This window comes from Carcharhinus amblyrhynchos, chromosome 4 (assembly GCF_965287045.1).
Source record: "Carcharhinus amblyrhynchos chromosome 4, sCarAmb.v2.hapA, whole genome shotgun sequence".
Taxonomy (NCBI): Eukaryota; Metazoa; Chordata; class Chondrichthyes; order Carcharhiniformes; family Carcharhinidae; genus Carcharhinus; species Carcharhinus amblyrhynchos.
In genome coordinates, this window is record NC_137327.1 from 30,403,892 (window position 1) to 30,426,404 (window position 22,513).

General features: G+C 41.7%; 1 protein-coding gene across 4 annotated transcripts in view; it reads right to left on the reverse strand.

Annotated features, from left to right (window-relative positions):
* Positions 1 to 22,513, reverse strand: part of znf536 (zinc finger protein 536) — a 495,485-nt gene that overhangs the window by 117,831 nt on the left and 355,141 nt on the right. For all 4 annotated transcript variants that reach the window (XM_080186926.1, XM_080186925.1, XM_080186928.1 and 1 more), the window contains exon 6: positions 5,901 to 7,535. In XM_080186926.1, coding sequence (XP_080043052.1) covers positions 5,901 to 7,535 — 1,635 coding nt within the window. The remainder of the gene's footprint in view (positions 1 to 5,900; positions 7,536 to 22,513) is intronic.

Here is a 22,513-nt window from a genome sequence, read left to right on the forward strand (position 1 = left end):
ACTACCTGCAGCCTCTCTATTTAAATCATACATAGGCTTTTTGGATAACAAAATGACTGAGTCAAGCATGTTCTAAACACTTGGTGTCATTATAATATCATTCAAAATATACTAGTGGCCATGTGTCAGTGATATAGAAGATTCGCTGTCAATGTAAGTTCACTGCCATTTTTCACCTACAATTTGTATATGTATTATTAATATATATTCCAAAAAAGTCACATTTACTGCATCACTACTTCAGCTTTCAATGTTAAAGTTAACACATTGGCTCTATCAGGTTCCGAACACTAGTTTAATATGGTATTAGACTGACATTAGTATAGTGTGATATACAGATGATAGACCCAAATTACACCAGCAGATACAATTCAGACATTAACATAAGAAGACTGGCAATGAAAGTCTACTGCGTATCCATGTTTAGATTTTTGCTTGCAGTTTCACTCCTTGATGACTAACTGATAGCATTGAGTACTGGTGGAAGCAGTGCTTCCCTCATAACATTAAAAAGAGTCCAAAGTAAGTTTGCAAGTAAAGCAAAACATGTAGAAAACTGCCTGCTAGTGATTAAAACATTGGAGGTGATCTTACTGGCTTGTCCCATTGGTTGATGGGTGCCTGCCTGATACTCTGGCACTGCACACTGGGCACCCTGGCACTGTCCATCTGACACTGGGCAGTGCCAAAGAGTAGGGCCATGATGGGGCAAAGCTTAAGGGGTCGGGGTGGGGCCATAATGGGGGCAGGGCCTAAAGGGGAGGTGGGCAAGTGGGAACTGTGCACTTTGCAACTCGGGATTGGTTGTTGGGAGGGGTGGTGGTGGATGGGGCTGGGCACTCTACAACCTGCAATGGCTGGGATCGACTGGGTGGGTGGGGTGGGGTAGGTGATCGACCAGGCCTGGGGAATATGATTGGCTGATTGGTTGGGGAGGCCAGTGATCGGGTGTGGGGTGGGGGGGCAGTGGTACCCGGGGTGTGGGGGGGGAGGGTTATCAACAGATTTCTCTGTTCTGAACAGGGGGATCAGCACATGCGCAATTCTACCCTCTAGTGTAAGCAGCCAGCTTTCCAGTGAACCTGGGTGGTGCCAGCGCCCCCTACTGGTAGAAATCAGATTGTGCATCATTCTTTGCACTAAATGGCATAAGATTTCATTTCTGGTCTCGCTGAGAAAACAGACATAAAACTCTCCCATTTTCATGCTCATTGAACACTAATAATTTGTTTTGGTAAGATCACCCCATTTGCTTTAGAGCTCTCAGAGCTCTATCTCCTGAATTGAATCCATGCCATGTGAGACTTATTGGTACATCTATTGGGCAGCAGAAAACAGAGAAAGATGCATTTTTGACATTCATTACATTTCCCATTCTCGACACTTCTAATCCCAGATTTGTCTTTGATGTTCTCCACCTCCCTTTCTTAAATCATGGATACACTCCCAAGGAAGAGCTACAGCGTTTATAGGCCAACATAAGTTCTGCTATTCAATTGGATCATAGCTGATCTCTACCTCAACTCCATTTACTTGCCTTTGTTCCATAATCCACTGATATGCACAAATCAGTATTGATTACCAGCAGAAGTGGTTTTGAAACTCTTCCAGGTGCTTGGAAGTCTGATAGCTGGCCTGATGTCTAAGTGTACATGATTTTTTTTGTCTATATGAACATTGAGGCTAATGTAAAAGCGATATAAATTATTGAAGTTGTCTGGAAAACTTGAGAATTTCCAAATATAGCACATTTTCCTCGCTGAGATATTCAACTGGAATAGTTCAAATTCTTTAGTAGAAGGATCAGAAACAATTCATTTTTATTATTGCACACTGGCTATCATTCATTCTTTCAAAGGCATGTACATATTATTGTAAGATAGGCAATGGATTACAATGAAGTTTATTTACCTTATTGAAGACATCATAAGATAGATTCCCAATACAAGAAACTAGGGTACAACAAATTGAATGCACAAAAGACTGAAAGTAAAATGAAAATTTCCTCACAACATTTAAGAAACGTTTAGACAAGCACTTGAAATGCCATTGCATACAAGGCTACGGACCAAATGCTGGAAAATGGGATCAGGATAGATACATGCTCAATGGCTGGCACAAGCACAATGAGCCAAAGGACCACTTGCTGTGCTGTAAAACTCATATGACTCGAATAGGGTAAAGGCCCTGCTTTTAGTCCGTTATTTGACTTGTGGGATCAGGGGCCAGGGAGTCACGAGCAAGAGCGAAATACATCCAACTCCATTGTTCCCAACTTCCTTATTGTTAAAATTAATGAACAGAAGATTGTGAGCTCAGCAAGTCAAACACATTGACCTGTCTCCAATGCTGTAATCTGTGTTCTTGACTCTGCACCAGGAGCAAAGTCTATGAAAATTTATTCCAATTTTATAAAATGTATAAGATCTTTTTCAGAGCAGGAAAACATCATCAGTTCAAGTAATCTTCAAGTTCTTTTTGATTGATCACAGCCTGCCTAGTCAATACATCCCACAATTTCTTCTCTCTTCAGAAACACATTTGTCGTCAAAATCAGTCATCTCTTGTGGTAGCTTATTTCTATTATGCTATTAGAAAGAATCTCTGTTTGACTTCTTCCCTTGTCACTCCTAAATTTTGTCTTGTAATCACTGATACTAGCCTTTATTTATGGACCAATGGAATTTTGCAAAGCCCCTTTATAGATACTGTAAAGCTGACAAAAGTTTTATCTGATGAATGATTTATTAACCCAAAACATTGGCCAAAATTTTCAGTCCTCATTCACGGCTGGGATTTTCCGTTGCTGCTGAAAGTTAATGGAGTTTTGGCTGGAACACCAAATCTTCCGTTCTTGCTTGTAACGGGTCCAACACATAAAATTTGGAGAATCCTGCCATTCGATCTATCTCTCTCTCTATGCCGCCTGACATGCTGAGTATTTCCAGCATTTTAAGTTTTTAATCCCAGATTTCTGGCCTATGCAGTATTTTGCTTTACCATTCCAGTGTAAGTGCTTCATGTCTCCTTATCAGCGTAGGAGTTACATCAAAGGTCATAATATAACAGGAAATTTAGGCTGGAATTTTCCAGCCCCTCCCACTGGTGAGATCTTCTGATCCTGCCGAAGTCAACAGACATTTGAACAGCTCATGGCGTCCGCTGTGGGGGAACTACCATGGTGGGACTGGAAAACCCTGGCCAAAGATTCGGCCCGTATCGTATGTAAGAAAAAAGTATTCCAACACTTCATTCAATGTTAAATGGCACTATCATCCTGTGTACTTTTATCGCAATTCTTCTGATCATTCTTGGTGTTTGCCTTAACACAAATTACTGTATATTTACCCCAGATCCACACACAACAATCTTACACAGTTCATGGGCATATATTTAAAAGATAAAACAAATAAAATCATATATGTATGCAATTAATTATATTACATTGCGGTAAAGGCTATTTCACAGTATCGAATCCAGGTAATTAAAGTGAGTTAAATGTCACATAAAATTATAGACATCATGTACTTTCTTGGGCATGTTTCTTACATGCAGTTACTGCATATGTACAAATTACATGGTAAAATGCACCTTCTATTTTCCTCTGTCCTTTTGCCACATGCTTCTATCTTCATGCGTCTTTTTTCAACTACTTCCACTACCTGATTATCTTTAAAGTTTCCACTCCTCTGTTTTTGAATTAACCAGTCCAGTGAAACATGTATCTCTCAGGTGTAAAACAGAGTCTGTTAGACTATTTAAATAAAAATAAAATTACCAGGCCTTTTCCTTTACTTATGCCAGCGCCATGTGATGTGGATACATTAATTTAAACCATTCCAATCTGCCATAAAGTGAATGTCAAATCCGCAGCCCTGATCCCACCCTATCCGGGTTTGAGCTTGGCAGCACTCAGCACCTTCACCACTGATAAACAAGAAGTTCCCTTCCTCTGGAATGAAACATGTTTTTGTTTTCTACTTCAGTCCCAAATGCTCCATTGTCATAAGGCATATACTCATACATTAATCTAATAAAAGAATGTTCATATGATCGATGGATTAATGTGACAGCAAAGCAGGTTACTCAAACTTACAACTGCTTCATTGTGATTTAAGTGCCTTAGCTGCTGCACTATCAGTGACCTTGTCATAACACTTCCAACTGTGCAAAATCGAAATCTACCGTAAGATTAATATTGCAATACTCTGTGACTTTATAAAAAATAAAAACAGGTTTTGGGCATGAGTTGGTACAAATTTAAATAGCACATTTAAAAAAAAGACACGGGACTCACTATACTTATCCTACCCTGGTTTTTTTTGCAGGATAACTTGAGCAGTAATGATTGTGTATATAGACTGACTTTCTAACCATAGTATTGGTGGGCTAGCTAAGACACAAGAACAAGAATTAAAGTTCATCAATTTTTCTGTCTATTTTGAGTTTAGCAGAGCAGTGCAAGGCAAGCTCATTACTACAATTCAATTTTGCTTTCTAACAAGAAGAAAAGAAAGCATTTTGCAGTTTGCTTACAGGACAATTGGCTGATTGGGTTGTGTCAACTCCTTTCCTTGTGTTCAACTGCTGAAGATCACCGCTGCTTCATTAATCAGTTAGGATAATCTCAACTAAACTCTATTGTCCAAAGTTTAGGCCACTGGCTAATTATTTAGACACAATTAAATTTATGCCCAAAACTGCAAAGTACAACAACAAAAATACAATAACGATGAAAAAAGGCTTGCATTCAAGGTTGTTTATCGTACTTCTCAGTGTTTCGCATGCAATGAATTACATTGAAATATGGTGACTGTTACATAAGCAAGAGCTCAGCAATTCAAAATGTCTTCAACAGTACCTTCCAAACCCATGACCTTTACCTCCTAGAAGAATAGGCCCAGCAAGTGCATGGGAACAGCAGGACCTTCAAGATCCTCCACGTCATACACCATCCTGACTTGAAAATATATCATTGGTTTTTCATCCTCGATGTGCCAAAATTGCTGGAACTCCCTAGGTAACTACACTATGCTAGTCCTTTCACTACACAGACAGCAATGGTTCAAATAGGTGGATCAGCAGCACCTTATCCAGGGCAGTTAGGAATGGGCAGAAAATTGGCAGTGACACCCACAACCGATGAATGAATTTTAAAAAACAATAAATACCTTTACCATAACAAGATGAACAATTCCTTCTTGGAAATTATGGGTTGTACAGTATGTAAGAAGCACCCAAGAAACGAATACCAGTATGAAAAACATTTTGATCTCCGGTGTATACATAAATCATTGGAAAAGAAAACTCTATAACATTTACTGTACAAATATTTTTCCATTTGTTGAAAGTTCTCTTCTAGGTCTGTAGACTTTGTAGATTATACAAATAGAATTACATTCAGAAGTTGACAGATATTTAATTGGATCATACAGTTAGGCTGCTAGTAATGTTGGACTGGCTGCTACAGGTACAGCATATCAACGGTGAGTTTGTTCTGGTGAAACAGGTGGCACAGCTAAAGACCAATTGAAAGACTAAAAAGTTCATAACTAAACTCATAGGCAGTTGCTTAGAAGAAACTGCAACTGAAACTATCTGCCAAATAAAGCACATGTCATGTCTTTTGCACTTCCGTGGCCAACTCTCACAATAATCAAGTTTCCACCCAATTCTTCTGAAACTAATAAGACCTCTTAAGCAATTAAATTTCTGCTCTAAGTATCTGTCTAAAAAGTGAATGGCTTTGAATGGATATGAAAACTTGAGAAAAAGGAAGCGTCACAGTGCAACAATATTGTGAATTTAAGCTGAGATTCCTTAAAACCTTGCCTCGGAAATGGATTTAGCTGGCCAAAGTGGTCACTGCATCTTAAAAGTTGGATCTATTTGACACCCACCTGATAAGTCTGATCTCTTAGTGCTGCTGCTGCTGATTGAACTACCATTGAAAGCTGCCATGTTGTCTGTGCTGTAAGCTCTCAGAACAGAGAGCATGTTCATCTGATGGTCATGGACGTGCTCCTGGTTGACCAGTCCTGGTGGAATATCGTGAGATGGCAGAAGATTTAAATTGTGCCAAGGTCCACCTTGAGGTTTACCCATGGAGCTAAGAAGACTCTCTGATCCTTGTGAAAGAGCTGCATTTTGAATCGGATCTTCCTCATCAGAACTTTCTTCATCAGAAGTTAACGGTTGGTTTATGTCCGCTAATGCATCTTGATCATCTACATCATGATCATTTACAGACCCTGTTTCATCGCTGCATGGTTGATTGCTTGCTTCACCAGAAGGACTCATGCTTGTAGCTCCTGATGAAACAAGGTTCAACGTATTTTCAGGTGGACATTTCAATTCAGATTCAAGAGATGTACTTAAAATAGGTGTTCCTGGACCACCAACATCTGAATATTTGTTGAATTGTTTATAAAAGTCTGTCACTAAAGAGCTCAGACTTGAGTCCATGGGATTAACAAAAGGCTTCTTGTGATCTCCCAAGGAATCACTAGATTGACCTTGTTGTAGTATCTTATCTGTGGAAGAATCAGCCTTGTCAAGTGGTTTTGTGGCTATCATATCTTTCTTAGTTACAACAGGAGAGACTGGCAAACAGGTTTTTTTTGCAACAGATGAAGGCTCCCCTTGATGATCGTTTCCATTATCGGCAAATCCTAAAATGTTTTCTTTGCGTTTTGATTTTCCCAGGTGATTTGCTTGAAGGTGGAGAACCATTAATTCCATTGATGAAGTTGTGAAGGAACAGAATAGGCACCCATGCCAAGTAGTGTTATCCTGAATGGTAATGGTGGCACCAGGAATTGAGGCTGAATCATTTGACGGTGGTCGCACAGATAAATCCAGCGGTTCATATTGGGATTTTTCTGCAGTTGATCTCAATTTGACAACTGCCTTTTCTTCAGATGGCTGCCCTTCAACCCTTCCTTCACAGTCTTCAGAGCCTGCATTCTTTGTGTGTTTCTCAAGTGTTGGTTTTGAGTTAGACTGCTTTACGCTCGTAGTTTCACTATAGACTCTTTCCATCATTTCTTTCTCTTTCTCCAAAGATCTCAGTCCATAAGTGTCAATGAAAGCTTGCAAGGACCCTTGAAAGTTGACTCCATTTCCAGCCAGGCTCTGAAAAGCTCTACTCAGATCAGAGAGACTTGGAGTCTCTTCACTACATACTTCAGAAGTAGCTTTCAGATGTTCAGACTGATGCTCTGATGTGACACCAGTTCCAAGTCCCTGGCATTCTGTGGATGAAATCACTCCCATAGGCCATTGCTGAGGAGCCAAGCCACTCCTGAGGTCAGCTCCTGGCATGCTTTTCGTTACTCCCCTCAGTATTTCCGGCCTCATAAACACTTGGTTTTTATTAGCTGCCTCTTCGGAATGCTCTTGATGTGTGTGAGGCTGCCCCAACAGAGGACTTGTTCCATTCTGTCGCTCTCGATGATGACGTTCTAAGTGATACTTCAGGGATGCTGATTGTGTTCCAGCATAGTCGCAGTGAGGACACTTATACGGCTTTTCCCCTAAACAATTGAAAGAAAGTAGTAAGCTTATGTTTTCAGTGGACAAATATTCCAAAGCAGTTCGCACCAAGAACAAGAAACTGGTTACTTTAGTGTGGCGAAGAGAAAGAAAGCATAGTTGAAAAAAGCATAAACGGGTTTAAACATATCAAATCATTTCAAAGTCTCCAAATTTTATGGCGTTCCATAAAATATTGAACTGAATGATTTAAGACTTACAATGTAGTAAATCATGGGTATAATTAGCAAATGACACACTGCACAAGTAATTTGTCATTATTTGTGAAACACCATTCAGGAATTAATTTAACAATTTTCAGAAACTAGCACTGGTTCAAAAAATACTAGTGGTTCGAAGTACATTCAATGCATCCATAGCGTAAATTAAACAATTTTCAAATATGCAGAATGGCCTGTGCATATTTGTATCTATTTTCATTTAAATATGTAGATTTGCATTTGCACTGGTTTGTAAAAAGTTCAAAAGAGAAAAAAAATAAAAGGAGTATTATGCTGTATTCATGTAACAGGGGCTTGTAAGAAAATATTCACCTCCTAGATCATCTGGTTTATGCATATATTTCCATAATGTCTCTGTTTTGAAGGAATATAGATTTCACTCATGTATTATGATAATCATCTTTTTGTACCTGCTCATGTTACTAGATTTTTCAGCAAAACTTTTTTCTCCATGCGTTACGTTATTCTTTAAAATTGAATGTCATGAAGAGGACATGGAATATAATCATTGTACTCCATCCATTACATGCTAATCAAATCAGTCAAGGGACACGGTGGCACAGTGGTTAGCACTGCTGTCTCACAGTGCCAGGGACGCGGATTCCTATTCTCGGCTTGGGTAACTGTCTGTGAGGAGTATGCATGTCTGCGTGGGTTTCCTCCGGGTGCTCCAATTTCCTCCCACATTTTGAAAGACGTGCTGGTTAGGTGTATTGGCCATGCTAAATTCTCCTTCAGTGTACCTCAACAGGTACCGGAGTGTGGCGATTAGGGAATTTTCACAGTAACTTCATTGTAGTGTGAATGTAAGTCTACTTGTCACACTAATAAATGAACTTTAAAATTTTAAACTTTTTAGTTTCTGTTCGAGGGCTTTGGTCAAATGGCACAGTAGCACAGTGGTTAGCACTGTTGCCTCACAGCACTGGTTAGGCCTGGTTTTCATTCCGGCCTTGAGTGACTTTCTGAGTGGAGTTTGCATGTTTTCCCCGTGTCTGTGTGGGAATTTTCCACATTGACTCAGACGTGAACATATTGTGGGGATATCCCGGGGGCATAAAGATGAGTATTGCACACGGGGGAGAGGGACATGGCCAAGTGGTGTCCTGGCAATGCCCTGGCACTGCCCCTTAGCATATGTTGGCTGTGTTAACCTGGTGGTGCTAACCCAGCTGTGATAATTTGTGCCAGGGTTGGACCTGGTTGGCACCTCATGGAGAGGGTCATTTATTTGTTGTTGTGGGGATGCCGGCAATGGCTGTTGGGATGCAGGGTTGGGGGGAAGGGAAGGGGTGCTGGCGTTGACTGTGTGGATAGAGAGTTGGGAGAATATTCTGATTGCCAGAGGTCAGTTCTGATCAGTGGGGTGGTGGAGAGGAGCCCATGAGACATCTGTGGTGGAGGCAAAGGTTAATTTATGTTCTGATTAGGGCACCCTTTAAACATGGTGCAGTGCAACTGGGCTTTGTTGGTGTGTTGAGGCCCCACCCCTCAACAAGCCCACCTGTTTTTTTGTACAGAGTAAGGTCAGACCTGGAGAAATAACTCTGCCGTTTTTCCCGTCAGAATCAGAACTCTGCCATTTTTTGGTAAGATTTCACCACCGCGTTACAGATGTCTGGATGGGTTGTTAAAAAATCTGTACAATTTGCCTTGGTCGCCCCTGTCATTCATTGTGTAGTTTGTTGTGTTTGACCACAGTTTGCCTGTTAATTCACATGTACCTTATTTTAACCCTCACTGTTGAATTCTGCACCTGTAAAGTTTATTTTAGCTTGTTCAAAGCCTATGCAATCTTAAGGCGTGTCTTAAATCTCAAACTTTGTCTGCTTCAGACAAAAAGCTATTTCCTAAACCATATTCTACCAGAAATTTGGAAGTCTGGACTCGGACCATAACAGTGGTGAGGAAGTTTTGGATGATCTCAGGTTTACAGATGATAGAATGTAATAGTGTAATAATCAAGTCTCAAGGTAACAAAGACATGGATGAAGGTTTCTGCAAAAGAGATGAGGCACTCTCCACACTCCCACCTTCCCACCATTTTCTGCCCCACTTCTCTCATTAACTGCTATCCACTTTCCCAAATGCCAACTTCCTCTTGATTGCTTCCCCGTGCCTCTCCCAACCTATCAGGAAATTGAAATCCTCTGCCCTGGTGAACTGCCAGGGAATGCCCAGCAAGTGTCTGGAGTTTTCTGTTTGCATATAAATTGGGTCTAGGGCCCAATATTGGTTATAATCACACCAACTAATTCCAAATGTTTGCAATGTATTTACATATGAACTTACTGCCCAGTCTTGATTTTGCCTGTTGTCTGAACTATATGGAGGGCACTGAGATGTACAGAGCGGAAAGGTTGCAGGTTTGAAGCAAAGTCAGTGCTCAATTCACTACTATCTATTGGAGTAGCAATCGGGAAACTATGATTGGTATCAGGTTGACTGTGCTTGGATCGAAAGGCTAGGATTGCTTTCTGATGAATTCTGTTGTAAAGTGTGTTCGTGCTGGCATTGAAAGAGGTCAGGATCAAAGCCCCAAGGTTAAATGTCCATGAACTCTTACAAACGTGATCCCACATGATGAACTGTTACTTGGGTTGAGGTCATAGAGGCCAGCTGGCATTTACTGCATATTACTTTAGCAAAAAAATAAATAAAATCCCCTCTGGTAACACAGGGCTAAAGAGAGTGGAAATAGTTGAAGTCATGCTCTCATTGAAGCAGGATTCCAACCATTCATTGATTGGTAACTGGGAATAGGTATAAAGTGCATACTTCTCCAAACGTGTTTTCATGATGGAATGAAGCTAGGTTCAAGAAGGTAAGGTGACTGCTCGAATGGCAAACGTAAATCTGGTTGGAATGGAGCCAGTACCTAATTTTGATTGAGCATAAACTGAAGGGTGCACACAATCAAAACGGCGGCCTATATTTTGTCCAGTTTATTGAATCAAATTGCTGTGCTGCATGAAATGTCTACAAGCCAAGGTGGTCCTTGTTATAAAAAGCATTATATTTATATCTCAACCTCAATTTGTGACCAGTGCCACATCTCCAACAATGAGGTTTTCAACTAACAGTACTATGTTTGGACATTTGTGTGAAGCACCTGATCTAGCTTGGTTGACGTCGTCTGAAATACAAGTTAATCAGATTCAAGTTAAGGAACATAGTCTGCATCTGTGCAGCGTGACTGCACTAAGTACAATAACTGACATTCACAGCATGCCAAATACAGGCTCATATCTTCCATAAGTCCAGGGCCACACAACATAGCTATATGACCTTGTGCTAGTTATCATTTTTTTCTTAAATGCCTGTTTTATTAGTAATGAATGAAGCATACACAAGAATGCTTTATTCATGATGCTCAAAGAGAACATTGAATAACTTATTCAATGGGCGGCTCTCAATTTTCCATTATGCAACCTTGGATTAATATCTGCATACATGTGCGAGGTGTCTGCTGGTTATTAATCTTCCAGCAGGTAACAGTGAAAAAAATGAGTTCTGCGTTTTGAATAATTCTATATCTTTAAGTACCTGAAAAATTTATGCTGCAAAATTAAGATAGGAATTATTAAAGGTTGAATAATAAGTGTAAAATTAAAACTTCTAAAAAGTAGCAATTGGAAAACTTTTTTTTTGTTTGCATTCAAAACTGCCCTTTGGAATGAAGATGAATGTTCTAACCCCTGAAACAGTTAATGCCTGGTTTACTATTCCGGTTTATTTGTAGCAGATACACTGTTGAACTCCCATAATTAAACCTGCATTATTCAAAATGGCACATGGTACATAACAAATATTCTGAAGAGGTCAAAGGTCACCCCATAGGACTGAATGGCCTAATTTCAATATGGCAATGAAGTGTGCTCTTGCATTACAGGAAAAATTGAAAAGTGTTGTGGTTTATCCTGGTTATTTAAAATGTTATCCTTGATATATGTCACGCTGCTCCAAGACATCAGGTAAATGATTTCTATCTGATCAAAATTTTTAAATTAGTCTCAGCGCTTTCTAAAATGTTTTTCCACACAGATTGCCCATTACCAGAGTTACTCAATTGTGATAAATGGATTGATTTTATAGGCAACAGACTAACCTTTATCTTCAAGCTATGAGGTGTGATTCTTGATTTAAAATAATTTTAATAAACTACAAACTCCTTTGTTATAATTTTATATTAATGTGTATGCATTACATATCGTCCGATAATAAAGCACTAATACTTTAAAATATTGAGCTTTATTCACTTTGAAAGGCTGAAATAAATATTCTTCACAGGAAAGCTACAGTGCATTAATATAAATTGTCCACATGATTCCCCTAAGCCTATATGCTGTAAATATGAAGACTATTGCACAGCTGCTTATTGCTAAACAGTGCCTTGTCTAGAAGGGGACAATCTGTGTTTCTAATTGCTGTCATTGAAGCCTAGATTCATTTTGTGACTTTCCCATTAAAATGTGAGCATTAATTTGTATAATGAAATATCACCCACTGCGGTATTCATTAGCCATGCCCTACTGTATACTTCACATTGTTAGCTAGCCAGAAACTGTAGCTAATTTCACTAATGGACATCTTCCTACTAAATCTTTGCTGGAAAATTAATATGGTAACATTACCTCTTTAACTTTTTGGGAATTTAAATTCAGTTAATTCCTTTTTGCCAGATTTGCTATAAGCTATTAATCTGGGGATAAATTCTGTCGTGACACTATTTAGGAAGCGATGGCGGTAGATTGTATGGGCTGGAAGGACGGGCACAAGAACACCTGCCTCCTGACCAGATGGCCACAAGTTTAGGTCCCAGGTGCCACCTATTATTTGAGCTCAAGTTTTGCCAGTCCTTGGCCAGGCTGCTGAATTGAATCCTTCCAACGTAGTGGGATGCTATATCTCATGAGCAGGGATAACTGGTATAATTGGTCCTCCCTGATGCAAATATACTGCCTCTCCGCCAGTCCCAGAGGATTATTACTGAAAATTGTCAAACAAAAGTGTCCACACAGCAGTGAGCAGTAGACTTAGAAGCTCTATGGATGAACAGGGTTTAAAAATGGGCCTTTGGAAAATTATAAATCAATGTATGTAGGTCTTACTGAGGGAAAACATGATTAATTGGATATGAATTGCCACCAGAGAAATTCAACTGAGCTGCACATGGTTAATAACCTAACTCCAATTTTGCTGGTTTGTTTTATCCCCTTCATGTCATGTACCAATTTTCTCTCATTTGTGTGTTCCCCTAATCGATAAAAATATTGACTTGTGACACCTCCTGCAAAACTCTGGTCTTTTAATCCTGGGGCCCTTGCTATATATTCTAAACTGCAGACAGGCCTCCAAAAGGCAGTTCCATTTATTGTGCAGATTTAGGCAAGCTATTCTCTTTGTGTTTACTGACAAAGTTCTGAGCTTCTCAAACTTACAAACATTCAAAAGGTGGCGCCTATTTCTCAGTTGATCGTGTACGTAGTATTGTGTAAGCATGGAAGGATTAATTCAGATAAACATGGAAACACAATTCAATATCTCTTTAAGTAATTGTCTGACATTTTGTCAGAAGGTGTAATTACCAGTTCAAAACTAGTAATCTGACAGTCATCTACCATCAAAATATCAAAAGAACTAACAATATGTTATAACCATGGTGGGAAGTTCTCAGATTGTAGTAAGGCAGTATAGTGGCACTGTTAGGTTAGTCATGGCACAAATCGATTCTTGCCTGCCAGACTGCCTGGATCAACTACAGTTCAGCTATTGCTGCAACAGGTCCATAACAGACGCCATCTCCCTGCCCCTGCACTCAACCCTAGAACACCTAGACTACAAAGATACCTTTGTCAGACTCCTATTCATAGACGACAGCTCAGCCTTTAACACTATTATTCGTACGAAACTCATCTTCAAACTTGATGGCCTGGGGCTCAGCTCCTCCCTCCGTGACTGGATCCGAGACTTCCTAACCCACAGGCCACAGTAAGTAAGGATAGGCAACAACAGCTCCTCCACGATCATCCTCAACACTGGTGCTCTGCAAGGATGGGCACAAGAACACCTGCCTCCTGACCAGATGGCCACAAGTTTAGGTCCCAGGTGCCACCTATTATTTGAGCTCAAGTTTTGCCAGTCCTTGGCCAGGCTGCTGAATTGAATCCTTCCAACGTAGTGGGATGCTATATCTCATGAACAGGGATAACTGGTATAATTGGCCCTCCCTGATGCAAATATACTGCCTCTCCGCCAGTCCCAGGGGAGTATTACTGAAAATTGTCAAACAAAAGTGTCCACACAGCAGTGAGCAGTAGACTTAGGAGCTCTATGGATGAACAGGGTTTAAAAATGGGGCTTACTCTACTCCTTATACATCTTTGGTCGTATGGCCAAATTCCTCTACAACTCAATTTTCAAGTTTGCTGATGACAGCACCATTGTGGGTCAGAGCTCAAAAAATGACGAGACACAATACAGGAAAGAGAAAATCTGGTGAGCTGGTACAACGACAATAATCTCTCCCTCAACGTCAACAAAGCAAAGAAGATAGTCATTGATTTCCAGAAGCATGGTGGAGGGCATGCCCCTGTCAAAATCAATGGGGATGAAGTAGAAATGGTCAAGAGTTTCAAGTTTTTAGGTGTCCAGATCACCAACAACCTGTCCTGGTCCCTCCACTTTTTTTTATTCATTCATAGGACATAGGTGTCGTAGGCTGGCCAGCATTTATTGCCCAACCATAGCTGTGTAAGGGCAGTTGAGACTCAACCACGTTGCTGTGACTCTGGAATCACATGTAGCCAGACCAGACAAGATCTGATTTCCATGCCTAAAGGACATTAGTGAACCAGATGGGTTTTTTTCCAATAATCAATAATGGTTTCATGGTCATCAGTAGATTCTTAATTCCAGATATATTTTTACTGAATTAAAATTCCACCATTTGCCATGGCGGTATTCGAACCTGGGACCCCAGAACATTAGCTGAGCATCTGGATAAATAGTCTTGTAATAATACTGCTGGGCCATCGCCTCTTCCATGCGGACACCATAGTTAAGAAAACCCACCAACGTCTCTACTTTCTCAGGAGACTAAGGAAATTCAGAATGCCTGCTACAGCACTCATGAACCTTAACAGATGCACCATCAGTCGGTCTAAGTTTTATACAGTTTACACCTCTGAAGGCCTCAACTAATAAAGGAAAATGCCTAGTATCCTTCTTAAACATCTTATATATTTGTCCCACTTCGTGCAGGCACTTCTTTTAAGGGTGGCACAGTTGGCATTACTGCCTCACAGCACCTGGGATCTGGGTTCAATTCCAGCCTCGGGTCACTGTCTGTGTGGAGTTTGTACATTCTCACCGTGTCTGCTTGGGTTTCCTCCAGGTGCTCCTGTTCCCTCCCTTAGTCCAAAGATGTGTGGGTTAGGTTGGCAGGCCAAGCTAAAATGCCCCTTAGCGTCAGGCGAACTAGCAGGGTAAATACGTGGAGTTACTGGGAAATGGTCTGGGAGGGATTGTCATTGGTGCAGGCTCAATGGGCTGAATGGCCTTTTTCTGCACTGTAGGGATTCTATGATTCAGGGAACTTTGACATGCACTCTGTAATAACTCAGGAAGCTGACTGGAAAAGGAACAATGATTTATTCTAATATCAAAAATAAACCACAAGCCTGTCGTGCATATACATGAGTACTAGCCAGGACCATAGAACACCCACTCTGGGGTCCATCTTATCAAGGGCTTGGGAGACAAATTCCACCGGGGTAGGCAATCACCTGTTACCATGGGAACTCATATTCCACGCGTCCCACAGGGAAATCAATCAAGAATTCCCCATGTAAGTCCTGAGGGTTATCACGCATTTCTAGGTCCCTCTGTTCCTCTGCACTTCTCAGTGTCCTATTCATTATTGTGCGTTGCTTTGCTTTGTTCCCCACTCTAAATGAATCGTTTTATGCTTCTCCAGACAGAATTCCATTTGCCACTACTGTGTTTAGCTAACCAGCTTCATTGCTATCTTCCCGCAGTCTACAGATTTCTTCCTCTCTATCAGTCACATGACCAATTTCTGTAATAGTTTCAAACTTCTTAAACATGTAGCTTCAATCATGAAATGTACCACAAAAGCCAAGGCATCTACTATTAAGCCCTGTTGAACCCCACTGGAAACTAACCTCCAATCATGCAAACACTCATTTGATCATTACCTATTGTTTCCTGCCGCTGAACTAATTTTGGATCCAACTTGCCACTTTCCCTTGAATCCCAAGGCTTTTACTTTTCTGACCAGTGTGCCACAAGGGACCTTGTTAAAAGCATTGTAAAAATCCATGTGGAGTACGTCAAACACATTATCTTTATCAAATCTTCTTGTTACCTCCTTAAAAATTCAATCTATTCAGAGATGACCTTCCCTACACAAATGCATGCTGACTGTTCTTCATTAATCTCTGCCTTTCTAAATGACAATTTACACTCCTTCAGATTTTTTTCCAATTATTTGCCGATCTCAGATGTTGGGGAGACTGGTCTGTAACTACTTGGTCTATCCCTACATCCATTTTAAAAAAAATACAAAGTTTAAAGTTTATTTATTAGTGTCACAAGTAGGCTTACGCAAACGCTGTAATGAAGTTACTGTGAAAATCCCCTAGTCACCACACTCCACCGCCTGTTCAGGTACACTGAGGGAGAATTTAGCATGGCCAAGCACCTAACCAGCACGTCTTTTGGATTGTGGGAGGAAACTGGAGCAGCCGGAGGAAACCAATGCAGACACATGGGGAGAATGTCCACAGTCCTCACGGTGAACCAAGCCAGCAATTGAACCCGGGTCCCTGGTGCTGTGAGGCAGCTGTGCTAACCACTGTGCCACCATGCTGTCCAAACACCTGTTGGAGTTTGGAAGAGTAGGAAATCCTACGGGGTCTTGATAAGGTGGATGCGATAAAGGATGTTTCCTCTTGTGGAAGGATCTAGAACTCGGGGTTACTGTTTAAAAATAAGGGATTACCTATTTAAGGCAGAGACGAGGAGAGTTTTTTCTTACAGGGTAGTGAGTCTTTCAATACAAAAGTGATGGTGGAGGGAAGACCCACCCCCAAAAGCAGCTCCTTCCATTTTCTCGGTGGGGGGTGGGGGGATGTGAAAATTCATTGGAAAATCCAAATTGATCACACCCAAAACGCCAGTGATCTTCATCCCTGGCCGTTGTGTAACCACCCTGCCCACGCCTGTGCACTCAGCCAAGCCCCACCTGCTCTTGCGCACTCACTGGCGGAATGGGGGCACATTCTAAGTTGCACTGGAGGCAGCTTCACATATTAAAGTGCCCACCTCAGAGGTTAGGGGGACTGGCCTGTAATTACTGGGTCTATCCTCATATCTGTTTTAAAAAAAAAACTGTACAATGTTTAAAGTTTATTTATGTTGAAGTTCGCTTGTAAGACATCCTAAAAATGACTTGTACATTTTAGACCTGGTAGGAGAAGGTCTAAAGCAGGAGTTCTTTGGAGAGGTAGGGTACCCTTTAGATATGGTCCCTGGACTCTCTTGGGGAGGTCAGGTGCCCGTTAGAAAAGCTAAGATGCCCTTTCAGATTGATTGAGGTAGACATCTGCATAAAATGTGCATGAACTCATTGGAACTATCCAGCTCATCAGTCAAGAAAGCTGTCAAATGGAGCTGTCAAAAGGAACTTCTAAGCAAGCTGTGAAAATGAATTGTGAACAGAGCTGTCAGAGGGAGCTGTCAATTTGTCAAGGCTTTTAAAACTTCTGTCCTTTAAATACTTGAAAAAAAATCCTGCTGTATAAAAAAGTCATTGTTTGTTATTTCACTCTGATATAAGCCTGATGGATATACTTACAGGATTAGTGCTGCATGAGTGAACTTACAACCTTTCATTATCACAGAGGAGTGACTGTCAGTTCTCCATTTTACTGACAGTTGCAGTGTGAGTGGGGTATGAGGGGTGTTGTTGCTTTTTTAAAATTTCTTTGAAAAAGTACCAGTGCACTGAGGCAGGTCTTCCATCTGGTCCACCTCTGCACCCGGCAGCCTCCGGGCTCCACGACTCCCAATAAAACCAATCTCCTGTAGAATGAAAATTTGAATTGCTTTGACTCTGCACTCTGGTTTTGGGAGCCAATATTCAGGCCCTGGTATCTGTTATAAGGTGCTCTGTATGGCCTTTTCCAATGCTGTATTGTGCCTGATATCCAGTGGTTCAGAGGTTCCACCTTTTTATCTGACTGAATCCTCTCCACCTCTGCCTTGAATCTTTCTTGCAAGCTTGGGCTCTGATTTCCATTCAAGTAACTTTTTCCCAGTCCATTTTTTTTCAAATCATAGCTCGTTAATATTAGCCTTTTCTCCAATTTAAAACTTTTACCTGCAGTCCATTTTTGTCCTTTTCTTCAACAATTTTAAATCTAATAGAATTGTGATTACTATCACAAGAACGCTCTCCCATTGATGCCCATTCATCTGCCTAGATCCATTTTGAAATCTCAGTCCAGGACTGCCTATTTCCTTGTCAGTTCGTACAATGATCATCGGATTAATAACTTAGGGCTCGGTTTTATCATTTGGAATCTAAGGGCCAGATCCGGGCGTAATACAGATCTGAGTCCGGAATCCTCTTTCCAGTGCGCCTATACGCTTTTTGCCAGCTTCGGTCATCCTCGCAGGTGGGGGTGGGGGAGAGAGCAGCTCTCTGACACAGATCATCCTCAGGGGGTGGGGGAGAGAGTGGCTCCCCGACACAGATCATCCTCAGGGGGTGGGGGAGAGAGTGGCTCTCTGACACAGATCATCCTGGGGGGGGGTGTGGAGAGAGTGGCTCCCTGACACAGATCATCCTCTGGGGGGGTAGGAGGAAGGCGGGTCAGAGCATCCTCTTGGGGGGGAGGAGGAGGCGGTTCAGATGTATCTCTGGGAGGTCGGCGAGAGGGCTAATCGTTGTCTGGTAGTGGGGGGAGGTCCACTCGCTCACTGGTGGGGAGGGGTGGATAGATCTCTAATGGGGAAGGCAGGGGGATCCACTGACACTCTGTGGACTCCATCAAACCTTCTGGATAAGCGATTCCTTGCAAAGAAGATGAACCAGAACTGGCCGATTCCACAGTGGATCCGCATGAAAACTGGCAACAAGATCAGGGACAACTCCAGGAGGAGACACTGGAGAGGGACCAAGCTGTAACCTGTAAAGAGTACACCATCACTGGTACACTACCATCCACAGATTACTCTTTCCTGCAGGGGCAAGAGAGCTGGAGAGATGGCTGGTTTGGTGTGATGGCATGGCCACATGTCCACACCAGGAGGAGGGATTCTTCCTCTGGTGGAGAGGAGGGATCGCCCGCAGAGTGACAGCGGACCCCCCTGCCCACCCCAACCGGTGATCCATCTGCGTCCCCTCCTCCTCCGGCGGACACCAGTGGAACGGTGTGAAACCTGGTCACTTTAGCCATGGCTCCGAGTCTGTGGCCAGAAAGGCACCGCAGACTCTCGAAGGGCTGAAGATGGTCGAGAAGGATGGTGGAGGGAGACCAGCGATCGAGGTAGGTTGGGAGTGTGCTCTGCCGAGGGGGGCCTGCCTCCTGGGGGGGGTCCAATCCAGGGGGAGGGGTTTTGCCGAGGGGGCCTGCCTCCTGGGGGTCCGATCTGGGTGGAGGGGGTCTGCCGGGGGGAGGGGGGGCCTGCCTCCTGGGGGGGTCCGATCCTGGGGAAGGGGGTCTGTGGGGATAGTTAGCGGAGGGGTCTGCGAAGGATGGTCAAGGAGGTCGGGCTTCGGAGTTTCCCCTGCAGAATAGGAAACGGCTTCGGATTTTTATTTAGCAGGTTGCTTCCAGCATGGATCCAGAATGCACCCAAAGACGGTAAGGTGGGATTTGGCAGTAGAGTTGGGTGCTCAGTTCATTAAATCATTTTAAATACATGCTAATGCATTTAAATCGTCAGGCCGCCCGATTCGGGTGTGGACTGAACCCGCGCCCAAATCAGGTGTCGGTAAAGTCGCGATCTGCTCGGATCCGGGTGCAGATCGCGTCAAAGGCCCAACGCCCGAATCTACCGCGATTTCACACCCGAAAACGGTGCACAAATTTTTGGTAAAATCGGGCCCTTAGTACGCTTATTGAAATGCCAAATTAGAAGTAATGGCAAAAGATCCCTAACAATGCCAAGAATTTCAACTGATCATTGATTGGAAATGTAAGGTTAATAAAAAGAAAGTTGACGTGGTTTGTACTGAAGGGGAATGCACTTGAAGTATCAAAGCAGGAGACAGATCTTGGGGTTTCAGATCATTAATAGCATCACCACAATGTTCCCTGGGCGGTTAAAAAACAAACAGAACATTGGAATAGAAAGCAAAGGATGTAATGTATAAATCCAAAGAGGCCATTCTAAAATTGTCCCTGGCATTAGAGAGACCACATCACTGAGTAGCACATGCATTTTGGGTCTGTATTTCAGAAGGGATATTCAATTGCTGAAGGGTTGCATAGTAAAAGGCTACATGGTTTTTCCCAGAACTTACCAAATGATGCATGAGGAAATGATGCATGATGCATGTGGGTGGCATGATGGCACAGTGGTTAGCACTACTGCCTCACCATGCCAGGGACCCTGGTTCAATTCCCGCCTCGGGTCACTGTCTGTATGGAGTTTGCACATTGTCTGCATGGGTTTTCTCCGGGTGCTCCAGTTTCCTCCCACCGCCCAAAGATGTGTGGGTTAGGTTGATCGGCCCTGCTAAATTGACCTAGTGTCAGGGGATTAGCAGGGTAAATACATGGAGTTACGGGAACAAGGCCTGGGTGGGATTGTGGTCAGTGCAGACCTAATGGGCTGAATGGCCTCTTTCTGTACTGTAGAGATTGTATAGATTCTATGAAAGATTGACAAGAATTATGAAAGTCTTGGAGAAATTGAATTCTTTAAGCATTTTGGTTATGTATAGAACTTAAATACACAACATCATATCTACAGATTAGAGACAATAAAAGAAAATAGAAAATGTAGGAGAGATAGTCAGGTTTGTAAAAAAAAGTTAAGTATATAGAACAGATTGTCAGCATAGATAGTTCAACAAGAAACCCTCAGCTGGGTCTTAAGAAGGATCCAGTTGATTTAAATGTCAGTTTCCTGGCTCTACTAGGTAACAATCCTGTGAGAGGATATTCTGTAATAGTATTAACCATAAATGTCATTGGATGCTCAAGAAATAGAGCAAAGTATTTGGCATCTATATTGTTCCCTAAACATTAATTCCCTTTAACCCATGACTCTTAGAAAATTGGTTTCTTACTGAGATATTATTGGGCAACTGGCCAGCGGGTGAAATATTTGGTACAGTAATGGGGCTCTCATGCTCGGTCTACAAATATTGCTCTAGATGTTGCATGGATAATAATGGTCCTCACCATTATAATGGAGGATAAATTAAGTGGAACCAACAAGTAGCATACTTAGGGATCTGCAAAAAGCATTTGATAAAGTGCCATGCCAAAGGTTAATACACAAGGTAAGGGCCAATGGAATTGGGGCTAATGACTTGTTAATATACAGGAAGAAAAGGGCTTGGACAACTGGGATACTTTCAAGTTTGCAGGCTATAACTACTAGAGTGTCACAGAATCAGTGCTCAGACCTCAGCTATTCACAATCCAATTGCTAACTTGGATGAAAAGATAGCAATATATCTGGGCTTGTCGAAGATACAAACCTATGTCAGAATACAAGCTGTCAGGAGGACACAAAGAAGCCGCAAAAAGATATGGACAGGTTAATTAAGTGAGCAACAAGTTGATAGATGGAGTATAATGTGGAGAAGTGTGAGGTTATTCACTTTGGTCATAGGAATTGAAAAGCAGTTTCGTTTTAACAAGGTGTGACAATTCAAGTGTTCATGTTCAGAGGGGCTTAGGTGGACTCTTACAAGAAACACAAACATATAGTAATAGCAATAGGAAGGCAAGTGACATGTTGGCCTTTATTGAGAGCATTGGAGAACAAAAACAAGGAAGTCTTGGTACAATTCTACTGGGTTCTTTTGAGACAATGTCTAAAGTGTTGTGCACAGTTTGAGGCTGGATTTTTATGTCCATTTTTATGAGGTGCAAATCATATCGTCAAATACAGAACTTTTTTTTTGCTGGGAGAACAATTTTCCTGTGCCTTACCAATCCTACACCATTTTCGTGAGGCAGCTGGGTGGGTCAGAAAGGGTGCAAAACATATACACACTTCTTCTGAGGTCAGTATCCCCATTATGAGAACCACAGGAAAACTTATTTCCTCTATTTTTGTGTGCTGTTGTGTGCTTTATAAGCCCCGAAAAATGCATCTCTTTGGACAGTTCATGATTACTGTGGTAAGCTTGCTTGAGGAGTCATAAACATTCTGGAAGGTAAGTATAAAATGTTTTAATACCTTCAAATGTCACTTTTGATGCTGTATTGTAATGAAGGTTTCTTTTTAACACGGTGATTTACCATAGGGATGTGTCCTGCAAAGGTAGTTGACCCTTACATTGACCAACATTGTATAATGTTGTCATAATCACAATAATTTTCCAACTGTCAAAAGTGCCATAATGCATTAAAAACGTGAAAAGAAAATGTCCTGTCAGCCTCTAGCATCATGTTTTGTGCTAATTGTTTTTTAAATCAATTGACAGATCTGACTCTTAAAAACAAAACCCTGCTTTTGAAAGTTAA